The sequence below is a fragment of the Lycium ferocissimum genome, chromosome 1 (genome assembly GCF_029784015.1).
Source record: "Lycium ferocissimum isolate CSIRO_LF1 chromosome 1, AGI_CSIRO_Lferr_CH_V1, whole genome shotgun sequence".
NCBI lineage: Eukaryota > Viridiplantae > Streptophyta > Magnoliopsida > Solanales > Solanaceae > Lycium > Lycium ferocissimum.
In genome coordinates this window covers 5,640,178-5,656,568 of record NC_081342.1, presented here as the reverse complement: position 1 = coordinate 5,656,568, position 16,391 = coordinate 5,640,178, and the positions used below count along the sequence as shown (strand labels likewise).

General features: G+C 34.2%; 3 protein-coding genes across 3 annotated transcripts; all 3 read right to left on the bottom strand.

Moving 5' to 3' along the window:
* Positions 1-198: 198 nt before the first annotated feature.
* On the bottom strand, positions 199-1,305 carry LOC132061370 (early nodulin-75-like). Its single transcript, XM_059454206.1, has one exon. The coding sequence runs from the start codon at positions 1,303-1,305 to the stop codon at positions 199-201; it is 1,107 nt and encodes a 368-aa protein (XP_059310189.1).
* A 7,101-nt stretch (positions 1,306-8,406) lies between these two features.
* LOC132061363 (leucine-rich repeat extensin-like protein 5) lies at positions 8,407-8,931 on the bottom strand. Its single transcript, XM_059454199.1, has one exon. The coding sequence runs from the start codon at positions 8,929-8,931 to the stop codon at positions 8,407-8,409; it is 525 nt and encodes a 174-aa protein (XP_059310182.1).
* A 4,574-nt stretch (positions 8,932-13,505) lies between these two features.
* Positions 13,506-15,686, bottom strand: LOC132031464 (uncharacterized). Its single transcript, XM_059421480.1, has one exon. It carries the CDS (start codon positions 15,541-15,543, stop codon positions 13,663-13,665), a length of 1,881 nt encoding a protein of 626 aa, XP_059277463.1. The 5' UTR covers positions 15,544-15,686; the 3' UTR covers positions 13,506-13,662.
* Between the last annotated feature and the right edge of the window lie 705 nt (positions 15,687-16,391).

Here is a 16,391-nt window from a genome sequence, read left to right as displayed (position 1 = left end):
TCAGTAACGTTTATATGCCATAATTAATTAGACAAGGGCAAAACAAATTCGGGCCACCTAAACTGAAAATACATGCATGTCTGTTCACATTATAGAAAACAGAGGGTATAGCAAATCAAACAACCCTCGTTTTATATTTTTTTTTTAGTACTCGATTTTGATTGGTTTTATAAACCTTGTATACATAAGGGTGACTAATTAGTTGATATAGTCCAAAACCACAGAATCAGGAGCTTGAACTAAAACTTCAGGAGACGGGGCTGGTGCAGCAGCATGTGCAGGTTCTTCAGAAGGTGGATCATGCTGATGATGTTTGTGTTTATGACCATGATGGTGCGAGTGATGATGATGATGCTTGTGGTGATGATGGTGGTGGTGATGATTATGCTTAGGAGTTGGCGGTGAAGATGGTGGAATAGACGGAGTGTCTCCTGAAGGCGGTGCGACGACCGGAGCATCTCCTGAAGGTGGAGTGTCTCCTGAAGGCGGGGAGACGATCGGAGCGTCTCCTGAAGGTGGAGTGTCTCCTGAAGGAGGTGAGATGACCGGAGCGTCTCCTAAAGGTGGTGAGATGACCGGAGTGTCTCCTGAAGGCGGTGAGACGACGGGAGTGTCTCCAGAAGGTGGTGAGACAATCGGAGCGTCTCCTGAAGGCGGTGTGATGACCGGAGTGTCTCCTGAACGTGGAGTGTCTCCTGAAGGCGGTGAGACGACCGGAGTGTCCCCTGAAGGTGGAGTGTCTCCTGAAGGCGGTGAGACGACCGGAGTGTCTCCCGAAGGCGGTGAGATGACCGGAGTGTCTCCTGAAGGCGGTGAAACGATCGGAGTGTCTCCTGAAGGTGGAGTGTCTCCTGTAGGCGGTGAGACGACCGGAGTGTCTCCTGAAGGTGGAGTGTCTCCTGAAGGTGGTGAAACGATCGGAGTGTCTCCTGAAGGCGGTGAGACGACCGGGGTATCTCCTGAAGGCGGTGAGACGACCGGAGTGTCTCCTGAAGGTGGAGTGTCTCCTGAAGGTGGTGAGACGACTGGGGTATCTCCTGAAGGTGGTGAAATAACCGGAGTTTCTTCTGGAGGTGGTGAACTAACTAAGGGTTCTTTGGGAGCTGGTGAAACATCTGGAGAGCTTGCCACATCTGATGCTGAAGCAGTTGGTGATATAAGAGGAGCAATTCTGGTTGTAGAAGAGATATCTGGATGATCAACGGTAGGTACAATTTTGAAGAAGTCTCTTCTCAGAGAGAGAGTTGGAGTAAAAAGCAAAACAAGACCAAGGAGAAGACAAAGATGTGAATGTGAAATAGTCATTTTTCTGAATCACTGAATTGTGATAATGATACTTCAATGGTGAAAAAGTAGGAAGAAAACAGTGGCTTATATAGTGGAAGAATGGTCTTGTGGAATTAAATTATGCTTTATCTCCTCTATGTATTTTATTTACTTGCATTTACTCAATATTCCCACAATCTTGTTGAGAGCTTTGGTAGCATTAAAGTATAATTGCTATTTTCAAAAGTCTAAATTACTCCCTCCGTCCCATCTTATGTGATGAATTTTGGTTGGATACGGAGCTTAAAAACATAAAAAGACTTTTGAAATTTATAAAGAAGTTTTTTTTTTTTTTTTGGTGGAAAATCAAAGTCAGAGATATTTTGTGACTATAAATCATTTATTAAGGATAAAAATGAAAATTTAAAGATAAATTATTTTTAAAATATAAGAAAATATCCTTCTTTTAAGACATACTAAAAAAAAAGTACATCACATGATTTGGAACAAGAAAAGTATATGAAACGAATTTTAAGGCCACATAATAAGACTTTTTTTTTTTTGGTAATCTTTTGGTTAAGAAAAACACTGTTGTGATCAAGTCAGTGGGAGTTTAGTTTGATCTCATGGTAGAAACCTGGTTGAAATATTGACGGTTATGTGAAAGGGAAAAAGGTCAAACTTCAAAGTTAAGAAAAATTAATCATTAAAACTTATGGTATTAGTAAATATCAACGAGAGTTTCTGACACAATAAAAAGGGTATGTTCTATTCCACAACCCCCTACGTACGTTTCCCTTCCCTGATTCTCTTATGTAATTAAAAAAAATTAATTAAGATAATCTTAATAATCATGTTCCCCTATTTGTTGCTCATAGATATCCCATTACGTACATAGATTGGAAGATAAATTATGTAATAATATTTTAAAAAATTATAGAAGAGATATATCGTACTAATGGCATCCAATATTGCAACTTTTAATCACCACTATATCGAGAAATTATATTCTGCTTTCTCTTATCTTTTTTTATTTTTATTTTTATTTTTTATCTTTACCTGCATCTTTAGTTAAGACTACTTCAATCTTGTTGGACCGTTAGTAGCATTAAATTATTACAGCTACTTTGAGTTAGATATATGTGAATATGGTCTTGTTTATGACATTCAAGCATGATTATAGTATTCTAATATATAGGCAATAGCCGAGATCCAAGAAAATTGAAAAATCTTGGGTCAATGAACTCGTCTCCACATGAAAATGATTTTCAAAAAAAAAATCCTTATCAAATCTTTTAATAATCTTGATTTATATTTTCATAAATCACTAAGTGAAGATACTTCAATTGCCCCTTCTAAGTCATAAATACTAAGTATTTTGCTGGATAAAGTTGGCGTTGAGAAAAAGAAAAGACCAAGGAGAAGAGAAACGAGTAAATGTGACGATGTAGCCATTTTTTAAATCATTAATTGTGATGTTATTGCAATAGTGAGGAAGAAAAAAAAAAAACAGTGACTCATATAGTGGAGAGTGGAGACATGGTCGTTTGGCATTAAATTTGACTCTATCCCTCTTTAATTTTCATTGGATTTACTTTCTAAAACTTAAGATTGTCTCAATCTTACTAGAGAGTTGGTGGCATAAAAGTTCAATAATCTTTTTTAAAAGTCAAATTGAAAATAAGTTATAAAAGTTAACAGATATTTTAAATGTATTCACATTATAAGATTGTCCATTAATAACAATAAAACAAAGTTTCACAAAATGATAATAATAACGCCTTGGTCTCAAAGGAACCAAGTAAAATCAGTTCAAGGTGAATAAGCTATTAAAATTTAATTATTGTAATTTATGAAAAGATATTTTTAAGCTTTATTGTTATAATAACTAAATTATAATTCAGTGATCATTATATTTGGAATTAACTCTTGCGTGGATTTGTTACCTCCTTACATTTGACTGAATAGGAGTCTGAGTCTCATTAGGCAAATGTGCTTTGGGATATGGAACATAATGGGCTCAAATAGACTGCGCCTAATTAGGGTTAAATGCAAATGCACTAGTAGTCACTTTTAAGTTTCCGTTTAAAATATATTCAGCATTTTAAATGTTATTTAAAATATATTCACAACTTAAAATGATGGGGAGAGTCCCACGTCTCGAAATTTCAGGCCATTGTTATAAAGTTCAATTCGTGTAATTCAAATTTCATACAACTGTCCTAAAGTTTAATTCGGGCAGTTCAATCTATATATTACTATCCTGAGTTCAATTCTTGTAGTTCAAACTTCAGGTCACTGTTCTGCAACTTATTTCGTATAGTTCAAACTCCAGGTCACTATTATAAAATTCAACTCATGTAATTCAAACTTAAGTGGTATTTTGAGACGTTTAGTTTTTTCAGTTCAAATTAAGGTAATTATCCTGATATGTAAACTAATATTTCTTGACAAATCACAATTAATTAATGCAACAACAATTTTTTTAGATATTGTAAAGACAAATAGAAGGATAAGAAGAAACGACAGAAATGAATATGTGCGCTTCCTATATAGGCTCCTAGTGTAGATATTCAAGAATTTTTAAACTAGAAGTCCTTTGTAAGGCCTGGTGTTTAAATTATGAATAGTTAAAAAGATTTGCGCAAAAGTAACAGTGGTTTTCTATATCCTTTAAAAGTTCTCAATTTGTTCTTCTCTTCCTTCCTCTTTCTCGTTCTTTTTCTTGCAATAATTATGAACATACAACTAAATTGGAAAAGAAAGGAGATATTTATTTTAGAAAATTTTAACCCAATTTTTTGTTGTGATCAAAATTGAATGGGTAAAATTTTATTGACCTAATATTGTCAATTCATAATGGTTTTGGATGGATTTGGTTGTAAAATTGATGAAAATCGATGAAAATCGAAATTGTTGAATTTTAGTCTAGCTTGAAAAAAATTGGTTGATGAAGATAAAGTGATCAATTAATATTTGACGGTTTGAGTTGAATCTAACCATCGACTATTATTGGGATTGCAATTAATTAGAATGCTAGATATCAAATTTGAAATAAATTGAATCTATCTTAAAGTAAAAATGTGTCGGTGAAATTTCCCAAATACTTTATTTTCGCTCATCTTTGTCTCAAATATGGCGCAACACCAAAATATGTTGAAAAATCAGAAAATAAAAAAATGTACAATATAGAGCACACGCAAAGTAAAATTAAAAAAAAAAAAAAAAAAAAGGTAATATGAAATTTTAAATTGTCATTTGGACTAATTGTCTGTTACTTTTTGCACTTTTTAAGCTTGTGAAACTATACTAGTCTCTTATATACTCTCTTTCTCGTATAATATCACATTATTTTGATTGGACACGGAGTGACATTATTTAAATGGATATCTTTTTTCCTTTAAAAGTTTTTTCCTAATAAAGAAAAAATATTGCAAAGATGATGGCATATTTATTTGTGGTCACATTATTTTCAAGTTAGATGTCAACTTACAACCATCAAAAATGGTAGTGGAGTGATCACTAATCATCTATCTTTAATTAGAGACCTCGAATCAGAATAGAATTGTCTTTCTACGGAGCAGTTTCCCCCCAAATCGTGAAACTTCTCTATGAGAATCCGTATTAGTCAGGATCCAAAACAGATAAAAGAAAAGAAAAGAAAAAATGTCAACCTACGTACGGAATCAATAATTTGAGAAGCTAAGCGAATAAGTATTATTATACCGTACCTCAAAAAAATTCAAGAAAAGTATTACAAAAAATGAAAACTAAAATTCATGTAAATTGATATACTTTGAGTTGGATAAATGTGCATATAGCCTTGTCTAAGAAATTCAAGCATGATTATAGTATTCTAATACATAGGCAATGGCCGTGATCCATAAATTGGAAAATCTTGAGTCAACGGACTCATTACCACTTAAAATGATTTTCTTTCAAATCAATAACAATGCCTTCATTCTAGAATTTAAAATAAAATATATTTTTTTTATTAATCTTGATTTATAATTTGGTAACCTTTAATATAGGGTATTACAAAAAATAAAAATAAAATCATTCAGATTTAGGAGCTTCACTTGAAACTTCAGGAGAAGAAACTGGTGCGGCTGTAGGTTGATCATGTTCATGGTGATGGTGGCCTTCATGACCATGATGATGATGACGACGACAATTTTTATGGTGACCTTCATGACCATGCCCGTGATGATGGTTATGACATTTTTTATGGTGGTGGTCATGCTCATGAGGAGCAGGAGAAGAAGCAGTATTTTGAGAAGATGGTGAAATAGTAGTTTCTTCAGAAGTTGATGGGCTAATTGGTGCATCTACAGGCGATGAAACATTTGTTGAAGTGTCATCACTAGGAGAAGGGGCAATTGAAGTATCTTCACTAAGTATTTTTCTGGAGAAAGTTGGAGTTGAGAGAAAGAAAAGACCAAGGAGAAGAGAAAGGAGTAAATATGAAGAAGTAGCCATTTTTTAAATCACTTAATTGTGATGTTGTTGCAATGGTGAGAAAAGTGTGAAGAAAATATTGACTTATATAGTGGAGACATGGTCTTTTGGGATTAAATTTTACTCTATCCCTCTTTAATTTTCATTGGATTTACTTTCTAAAACTCAAGATTACCTCAATTTTTTTTACTAGAGAGTTGGTGGCATAAAATTTCAATAATCTTTTTTAAAAGTAAGGTTTGGAAGTTTCATTATCAAAAATAAATATTTTAATTGTGTTCACATTATTAGATTATCAGTTTGTTCAATAATAGCACTAGGAAACAAAAGGTTAAGAAAATGATACTGATAACGCTTCGGTCTCAAACAATGCTAGTAAAATCACTTCAAGGTGGAAAAAGTATTAAAGTTTAATTATTATAATGTATCAAAAACTATTTTTTTTATTAAAAACCATCACCTAGGTTATATTGCCCCTCAGTGATGGGGGGTTTGACATGACCCCTACCCGTCCATATATAAAATCAAATAATTATAAGGAGGAGGACATAAACATTGGCTTCCACAGAAATGCGATGAATGATGCTTCTCATCCTTGTGCAAAAAATGCCTGGAGCATAGATTTGAATAAGAGAACAAGTCATAAGATAAACCTTCCGGGCCCACTAACACTACAAAAAAATGAGTAATTTGCGGAGGTTGAAAGTTGCAATTCGCGGATGTTTAGCCTCCGCAAATTGCTAAAAGAGGCTAAAACCTCCGCGAATTGCAACTTTCAACCTCCACAAATTATTTTTTTTTGTAGTGTAAACACTTAGACATTATCAATAGAGAAGTCGTCTTTTTTAACCTTGAGTCTAAAGCGTAAAATCCTCTTCGATCACTTTTCACCAAAGCTTCTTAGGATATGATGTAGTGTTAAAGCTTGAGTGAAGAATTCATCTTGATGAAATAGCAGCTTATGATTGGCGAGTTTATCGGCCACCAAGTTAACTTCTCTAAAGCAGTATTAAATTTTGCTTCCTCCTTCAAAAAGTAGGTGCCTGATAGTATGGATAGAGCCCTAAAGTTGAGTTTGAATTTTGCAATGGTCATTATTAATCAGCAGCAAAGAGTCAGATTCTATGATCAGCTCCCTGTAACTATTGTCTTTACACCATTGTAAGCCTTTAAGAATAGCTAGACATTCATAATTGTTATTGTTGCATGTGCCAAAGAAGGAGTAGAATGTCATGATCATCTTCCCCTTGTAATCTCTGAGAATTCAACCACCTGCTGCCTCACCTGGATTGCCCTTGCAACATCCATCATGTATTGAGCTTCAAAGTGTGATGGTCAGGTTTTCTCCATTTGATAATTCTGATATCCATCCAATGTTGGGCCTTCTACACTTTATCCACAAGTATTAATCCAATTAGGAGTTCAGTTCTTGCCATTCAAATTTCGAGTCACATCCTGAAGCTCAGTTTGTGTAGTTCAAACTTTCTTTCATTATTCTTAAATTCAAGTCCTGTATTCAAACTTCAAACCACTGTTTTGAGAAGCTCAATTCTTTCTGTTCAAATATAAGGTAACTATCCTAAAATTCAAACTACATTTTGTGACAAACCATAATAAATAATGCAACAATAATATTTTTGAAACATATAAAGCCAATCTATAGAAGCATAAGAAGCGTAGAATTTTGGATATTAAATGTGAAATCATTTGGCATTGATTTGAACAAATTTGAATCAATTTTAACACATAAAATGTTGGTGAAGTGTCTTAAACTTTACTTTAAACTCATCTTCGTCTGAAATATGACAACTCGGAAATATATTAAAATATCAAAAAGCTTAACTCATCTTCGTCTGAAATATGACAACTCGGAAATATATTAAAATATCAAATACTTAACTCATCTTCGTCTCAAATATGATAACTCGGAAATATATTAAAATATCAAAAAGCTATACAATATAGAGCACAAACAAATTTAAAAAGGTAATATGAAATTTTAAATAGTCATTTGGAATAATAATTTTCTACTATTTTACTTGTTGAACATTTTAAACTTGGGAAATTGTTATTCTTTTTTTTTTTTCTTTTTTTTTTTTACTTTCCATCCGAGGTCCGGATCCGCATTGGGTCTGGACTAATTGGATTCACGCCGATGAGTCCCACATTAGGGGACAAAGCGCTCACTAACAAAGGCGACTTTATACCTAGGGGGACTCGAACCTGAGACCTCTGGTTAAGGATTAAAGAGTACTTATCACTCCACTAAAACTCTCGTCGATTGTGAAGTTATACTCGCTTCCTATATACTCTCTCCATTCCATTTTATATGACCTCACTTTAACTAGGCAAGACTTTAAAACGAAAAAATGACTTTTGAAATTTGTAGTCTAGAACAAGCTATAGACATTTGTGTTGCTACAAATTATTTATTTTAGACATTTGTGTTGCTACAAATTATTTATTAAGGTAAAATGTGAATTTTAAAGTTAAATTATTTTCAAATATAAAAAAAAAAAAAAAAATCTTCTTCTTAGAAAGCCTAAAATGAAAAATGTGACACATAAATCAAAAGAATTTCTTATCCTGCAATAAAATTTCACATATAACATCCTTTTCCTTTTTCTCTTTTTTTGATAATTTTGTCCCTCTAGTTAATCATTACATATAGGGAATACAAAACTAAAAGAAAGAGAAATCATCCGATTCAGGAGCTTGAGCTGAAACTTCAGGAGAATGAGCTGATGCAGGTTCTTGAGCAGATGGTTGATCAGGCTGTTGATGACCGTGGCGTGGGTGATAGCACTTAGTGTAGGGGCGATGGTGGCCTACGTTCGGTGGGTGGTGGCCCTCATTGGGATGATGGCCACATATACGTGTAGGAGCAGGAGAAGAAGGAGGAGGAGAAGCGGCGCTTTCAGGAGGAGGAATAATGACAACTGGTGAATCTTGAGGAGATGGTGAAATAGTAATATCTCCAGGAGTTGATGGGCTAATTGGTGCATCTACAGGTGAAGGTGATAAAACAGCTGTTGGAGCATCTTCATTAGGAGATGGGAAGAAAGGAGTAGTACTTATTTGAACATCTTCACTAGGAGAAGGGGCAATTGGAGTATTTTCCAAGAGTATTTTTCTAGAGAAAGTTGGAGTTGAAAGTAAGTAAAGGCCAAGGAGAATAGAAAGGAATAGATGCGAAAAAGTGGCCATTATTGTAAATCAGTAGTACTGACTCGTGATGTTATTGTAATGGTGAGAAAGTGTGAAGAAAAACATCTGGTTATATAGTGGAAATATGGTCTTGTTGGATTAAATTATAGTTTATCTCCTCTTTGGATTTATTTTACCTGCATTTAGTAGTCAATATTGCATCAATCTTGGTCGAGCTTTAGTAGCATGAAAAGTTTATTACTCATTTTTTAAAAGTCAAACTAATGAGCTTACTGTGATGCATATAGTGAGCTTTAGTCAAACTGTCATTTTTTAAAAGTCAATCTGTCATTTGAATTCCCCAGTTGAAGAGAAATTGAATCATGAGTTTACTTGGGCCAATAACAGACCTATATTGAGCCGAACAGGTAAATGGGTCTGCTAATATTAGACCAAAATGAGACGTAATATTAAGATATTTGAAGAAATTGTACGTTTTGACCTTCAAATGGCCTCGTCTTTAATTTTTGTCCTTCAAATGGACTGGTCTTTGATTTTCGGCCCTTGCAACAGAACTTATGTTTAGTGGGCATATGTTCTTTTAAAAATTGAAGTCATGTGGGGCATAATTTGTAAGATATAATGATGCGAAAATATAAACTTATAGCCGCGAGGGACAAAAATTAAAGACCAGCACAAAAATAGGACAATAGTGCAAATGACCCAGATAATAGGTTCCAGTGGAGTGGGCCTAATCCTGTCTTACATTTGGGCCTGCCAAAAAACAAAAAAAGATTGTAAATTTTTGATCATCTCTTATGCTTTCTGATTGGCAAAATTCATAGTTTACGACTTTACCCTCGGAACGTGAGACCAAATCTCTATGATACACTTGTCTACCATGGTTAATTGTTTACATTCCTAACCTTTCAAAATATGTCTAATACCCACTTTTGCTACGTGTCACACGAGTGCTTATCCAAAAAACATAAGTGCGTGAAATTGGTGTGTGACATTACCCATGTTTTGAAAAACTGGTAACAGAAAAGTGATGTGCATTAGACATACTTTAGAAAAATTAAGTGTGCAAATAGTTACCTGGGAAAGAGGGATGTTTAATCTCAATTTTGGGGGTAAACTATATATTTTATCTTTCTTTTCATGGGTATTTAGTAATAAAACCATGCAAAAAGACAGCCCTGCTTCATCTCAAATAAAGTGCCTACTTGAAACTCACATGAAAGCAATACGATTTGAGTACTTAATATTTAACTTTTCTACCTGTGAAAGAATAACATACCTGAAAATATGACTAAAAGAGATCACATATATTGTGCACTACAATTAAGAAATTAAGAAAGTAGGAGCTGGAATAGGCTGACATACATCATGTGCTACGACACAATTGCCCCTAAATTACCAATTTACCATCAACAAACTTCCTTCTACCTAAAAAAATGAGGGAAGAAATAAGTTGACAGTGTATATTTGTTGGTAATTGTGGTATTTGGGCTAGTTTGCGTGCACCTAAATAGGTATCAAGTAATTTCTCGTTTCTTTTTTCCTTGTTTCAGTGTCAACAACGTTGGGAGAGAGAGGAAAAAGAACTTGTATTGGTTATGTTCCATACGTACTTATAACATCTTAAAAAGTTTTTTTTGCTTCTTCTATATAATTTAAATAAATATAAGCATTTGTAAATCTAATATTCATATTGCGTCATTATTAGATTTTGTTTGATTCATCTTGCACACACCGCACATGGTCCCACTGATCCGAAAATCCTCCTAGCCCCACACCAGCCAACATCCCACACAATCATAGTACTATTGCACACAAGATGTTTTCAGGTTTACACCTTAAAATAAAGAGTTTAGGTTCTGTGTATTCATAGTACAAATTTTTTTACATTAGCAAGCTTGACAAGATAACTTAGAAAACAAATAGAATAATATGATATAAACTGGCTAGTATATTACACACATAATGTAAGAAAATACTGATTAAATTACACTAATAATAGGAGTATAAAAATTCCTTGCACTTACTGATATCTATAACCAGGGGCGGATCCACCCTTTACGATGGGGGTGGCATGGCACCCCCTCAATTAATAAATTTTTTATATACTTATGTTGTAATTTGCTTAAATTAGGTTAAATATTTAATCCTGTCACCCCCAGTTGTAAATTAGACAGAGGTGCCACGGCTGATAGACACAAGTTTGAATCTATTTTGAACATTTTTCGACTTCTATTTTTCTTTGGGCTTTTTACTTTCTTTGTACCAGTAATTCCCTTTTCGGGTATTTATCTTTTTATTATTTATATTGATTTTCCTCTTGTTTATTATTTTATCTGTGATCTCTAGCGAGAACACACAAATAGAAACTTCAAAATCCCTTAAATTAAGTATTTCTCTTAATCTCAAATCTGTGAGTATTTAAATTGAAAAACTTGGGTCTCAATGGGAATTTTGAATTGAGATCAAAATTCAATTTTTTTTTTAATAATTTCTTTTGTTTATTATTCCCTCCGTCCATGTTTACTTGTCTATATTTGACCTGGGACACTCTTAATAAGCAATAAATAAAATGAGAAATGAATTGGAGTACTTAATAATAAGTATAAAATGGTAAATTATGTCTTGATTTTCCCAACTATATAACTTACAAGTAAAAGTGGATATATATTTTTAGTATAATAGACAAATAAAAATGGACGGAGGGAGTATCATAAAAATTTATGCTATTCTATAATTGTTAAATTCAATTTAAATCACTTTATTACTTAAATTGTGATGGAAATTTCATAGGTACTGCTTAGAAAAAACATGAAACTTATGATTTATTTTTGAGAACTTTGTAGTTTATCTAATTCTACATTTACTTATGGGGAGTATTTACCTATTGAAGAGTTTTTCTATTATTTTTCTTATTTTGATTGATGTAATTCCCTTATTGAAGATGTTATTTTACTTGTGCAAAGTCATTTTTTAATATACATAAGAGATGCAAGGTCCTTGATGAAAAAGTTGATTTTACTTCTGTTGTTAATGGGTGTTAATAAGTGTGATTCCTTATTTAAGATGTTAATTATGTTCGTTTCTTGATTTTTAAAATGTAATTTTCATATTTGCAAATTAAAAAAAAACCTATTAAGTTGACCCAAATAAACTAAAAAGAGATGGACCCGACCCAAATATACGTTCCTAACAAGATGTATATTGAAGAAAATTGTGGCACCTGCTACCTTCAAATCTAGATCCGCCTGTGTCTATAACTTGCACTCAAGAAAGATTCTCAATGCTTGTGTGCAAACACATTTGACTCCTTGTAACATAAACACTAGCCATTTTTCTAGCTAAAGCATTTGTATATTTCTACATATTGCACCAACTTCTCATTTAGCCTAGACGTGCCAGAACAGCTTGATATGGTCATAGCTACACTCTTACAGAGGGCCTCAATATACACGAATAACTTAACAAAATTTGAATATACCCGTCACATTCATATAGCAGTCCTGATAAAAGTTATATCAGGTCGCCAATCAAACTTATGGCAAGCTATTAAGCTGCAAAATTGGTCAAAGAAATTCCAAATCAGCATCTGATCAGAGCTTTCCTAAGCGCTAAAAGTAAGTTACAGAATGCTATATTATCAGAAATCTCGACTTCAAGCTTTATTAAGGGCTACCTCTCCGCAGCATCTTGCTGTTATAGGACTGAAATTTAGCAGACATGATTTCTTAATGAAAATGGTATGGCAATTAGTTCATCTTGTTTAACTTTTCGATAATCAAACGGAGATTTTATTGGCCAAAGCCTCTCCCCGCTTTCTCTTGATACCTAGACAACTATACTTGGGAACAGTTCAGTTCTCAAAGTTCTCTGGTCCTAACATAACCAGAGATTGGAAATTTCTAAAGAGCACAAATGGACAGAAGCACAGCTCTTTCCTCTGTTACAATTAGTACAAGAGTAACTACTCTAATTTAGCTTCATTGCACATTTTCACTTAACAAAACTGTATAAACATGAATCCGAAAAGATCAACTAATAATAATGATTTCAAAAATAGAACCCGGAGTTTGATACTTGATATCAAGAGCCTGAAAGTTCATCTCATTGAAGTGGATATTCGATATCAGTTGAGACTCAGCTTTAACACCACTCAGGCATTTTAAGAACTAAGAATTGTTTCAGAATCAGAAACGAATAGACGAGAAATCCAAAGCAATCATAGTCTGTTGCAAAAGGGTACTCCTAATACAAAACTAGGACTAGGTACATATTTCATTTCCTTGACAACATGGAGACAGATGAACCTGTGCCAACAACTAACAATGAAAGAAAACGAATTCACCCTTTTGGTAAAATTCACAACAACTTATCTAAGCACCGAACCTTTTATATAACTCTGTTTTATCAAGACATAACCCAACTTCTATTTTTGGACCTAGAGTGATTTTGTCTAATAGAGCTTAAGTTGCAGAACATACATCTAATAGAGAATGCAAGCAAGCTTAGGGATTCAGCCTTACCATATTTAAAAGAAAACAGAATAAAAGAAGCACAAAACAGGATTTAGAAGAAGCACAAAACAGGATTTAGAAGAAGCACAAAACACAAGATTAACCAAATATACTCCATATCCATAAAGCAAAACTAAATGTCACCAGTTGACTGTAAATAAGTACACACAATTCTATCATCTAAGAGAGACGGTGTAACAAAGTTGGACAACATAGTTTGAAAATTAAAACTAAAATGTATTGAGCAGCTCACACACTAATCAAAAATAGCTAGCTTCTGGTACTCTTCACCAGAAATGGCAAGCTCCATAACTTCCTCAGGATTAACGATTCCACCACCCTCCAAGAACATGGTCAACAGATTCTTTGAAAACCCACTCACAAGTGCTACACCACTCTGCTTTTCCAAAACCGGGGTCGATCTTGAAGCTCGAAGGTTCCAAAACACAATCTCAGGCACATTTTTGTATCCTTTCTCTGAGAACTTCCGTTGTATTGCCTGATAGTCCGTCTCCCATGCATTTTTTGACGCCTGATCGAATTCCATATCGCTGAACACAAATATCCTCTTTATCATTTGGTCCTCACTTAGATTTCCTTGTACTGCCACTTCCAAAATCCTATCAAACACTTTCTGGAAGTTTGTGTTCATACCCCAGTCCATATTTCTGACAAATTCGGTCTTCTCTTTTAGAGTATCACCTTCAACTTTCTGAAGTTCAGGTGACTCACTGAATGTGATCAATTTCCCCTTCCACGGTTCCTCACTCAATTCCGAAACCAAGACACCAAGCGCCACGGAAACCTCCATCGGGATCCCACTCATACTCCCCGAAACATCACATACTGCGATACAATCACTTAATTTCCCTTTCTTACAAAGATCATCAACCATTCTTTTCCACTGAAGTTCAGCTACTTCTCCACCATCTCCATCGCTCAACGCCCCAATAATCTCATGAGGCAACAACGCCCCCGCTGCAATTTTCGCCTTCCCTGACTTCACATCCTCAAGATACCCATTAAACCTTTCTTGATCATGTTTCAAAAACAGTTCTTTATAGTTCTTCATAGCCACCGACGCCACCCTATTATAGGGCAATGAATTCCACTTATTAGCACTCATATACACCTCTGGCAACTCTAACGCCTTATGTAAAGGCACAAGAACTTCTTTTCTCAATCTATTTCTCACCCTATAAGCATAATGTACCTCTTCAACTCCATTATATTCACTATAACTCTCTCTAGGAAACATCTTTTTCGCAATACTCTCACACATCAAAGTTGCCTTATCATACGACGAATCAACAGTTGGACACCATTTCGCAGCCAAACTAATCTCATTAACCTTACCCGAATTCAACTTTTCCAAATCAGCCCTCAAAAGCTCGGTAAAAAAATCCGATATCTTATCATGTAAAAGCCTATAATGTTCATCAGAATAGTATTTTTCTAACGCTTTTTTCGCCTTCTCTTTCTCTTTTTCCTTCCTTAAAACCCTTGCTTTCTCTTGTTCTACCTTAATTTCTTCATTCAATTCATCCAAACTTTTTTTAATTTTCACTTTTTTACCTTCAGGCCTATTTACCCTTTTAAATCTACCACGACCACCACCAGGACCACGAGTTCTTGATTTTTCTCTATCTTCTTTCTCTTTTTTCCTTATAAAAGGACCTTCCATAATTCGATACAAGATTTCAAGAAAATCTTTAAAATAACCAAAATCAGCAATTACCTTAACATTACAAGCAAGGGTTTTAGGGTGTTTATAATGTAACCAAAAAGCAGCTGTATAAAACCCTTCTTTATCAGACTTACCTGTCCCTCTAACACCTCTAAGATTACAAATTAATTTGAGTGCTGTTAAAGGATTATGAGCCCAAGCTAATTCTAGTCGGCTGATCAGGTCGTCTGGTGACGTGTCAGGAACCACATGAAAGAAGAAATCTAAACAAGGGTTGCCTGATGATATGAATGTTCCTGAGTTGTTTTCTGTTAGGCCTTTTAAGGGTAAGTTTGAAACATCAAGATTTGTGATTTGATTAGATATGGGGGTTATGGGATCTTGATTAAGGGTGGTTAATGGTGGTTCATGGTGGAGGGATGGTGGACCAACTAGTAAAGTTGTTGACATTTTTGGGAAATGAAAGGTGTAATTAAACGGCGGAAATGGTGGAGTGGTGTTTATAACATTAATTTTGTGCAGTGAGAAGTTAACACGTTGTTGTGTTTGTGACAACTAGGAAAGGGAAATAAAATACTAGTGTAACACTTTTTTGACACGTTCTATGTGAACTGAAAATGAAGGACTGGTATTTTATACAGCTATGAGTTTGCTTCGGCACCAAGAATTTCAGTGGGGGGAGGGGGGGCCTAGCGAGGGGGAGTTGGCCCGGCGAAGACGGGGGGTGGGGGGTGGAGGAGATGGATTATGATAATATTTCATATTTGCAACAAACAAAAAAATCACAAATAGGAGTAGGACTTATCTCGTTTTTGGTCATTGCAAATGATAGGAAAAATAAAATAAAATTCCGCTTTTACCTACTAAATAATAGGAAAAAATATCAAATATACCTCTCTACTTTAATATATTCTTTACATTTATCTATCAGTATATTATGTGGTCAAAAGTTACCCCGTCCTTAAGAAAGTTTTCATAAATACATTTAGTTAACGGATTTTTCAATTCCCCTTTCAATTACTTATAATTGATTACACATATAACCCGCGACCCATGATACACATAACCAATTCCAAATTCCTTATATTAGAAAACTGCTTAGAGGTGAAGATAATTTCGGCCACATAGTATAACGGATGATAGGTATGAAAAACATATTAAAGTAGAGTGGTAAATTTGGTCATTTTCCCTAAATTATATGATCAACTCAATTTGTAGTCCCTTATAAATTTATTTTTAATTTTATGTCTTTTTATAGGAGATGATTATTTTTACACATAAATAGTTTGAAAATAATA

Excerpts from the sequence above, each read along its gene's own strand:
- LOC132061370 (XM_059454206.1), bottom strand. The coding sequence starts at position 1,305 with ATGACTATTTCACATTCACATCTTTGTCTTCTCCTTGGTCTTGTTTTG.
- LOC132061363 (XM_059454199.1), bottom strand. The coding sequence starts at position 8,931 with ATGGCCACTTTTTCGCATCTATTCCTTTCTATTCTCCTTGGCCTTTAC.
- LOC132031464 (XM_059421480.1), bottom strand. The coding sequence starts at position 15,543 with ATGTCAACAACTTTACTAGTTGGTCCACCATCCCTCCACCATGAACCA.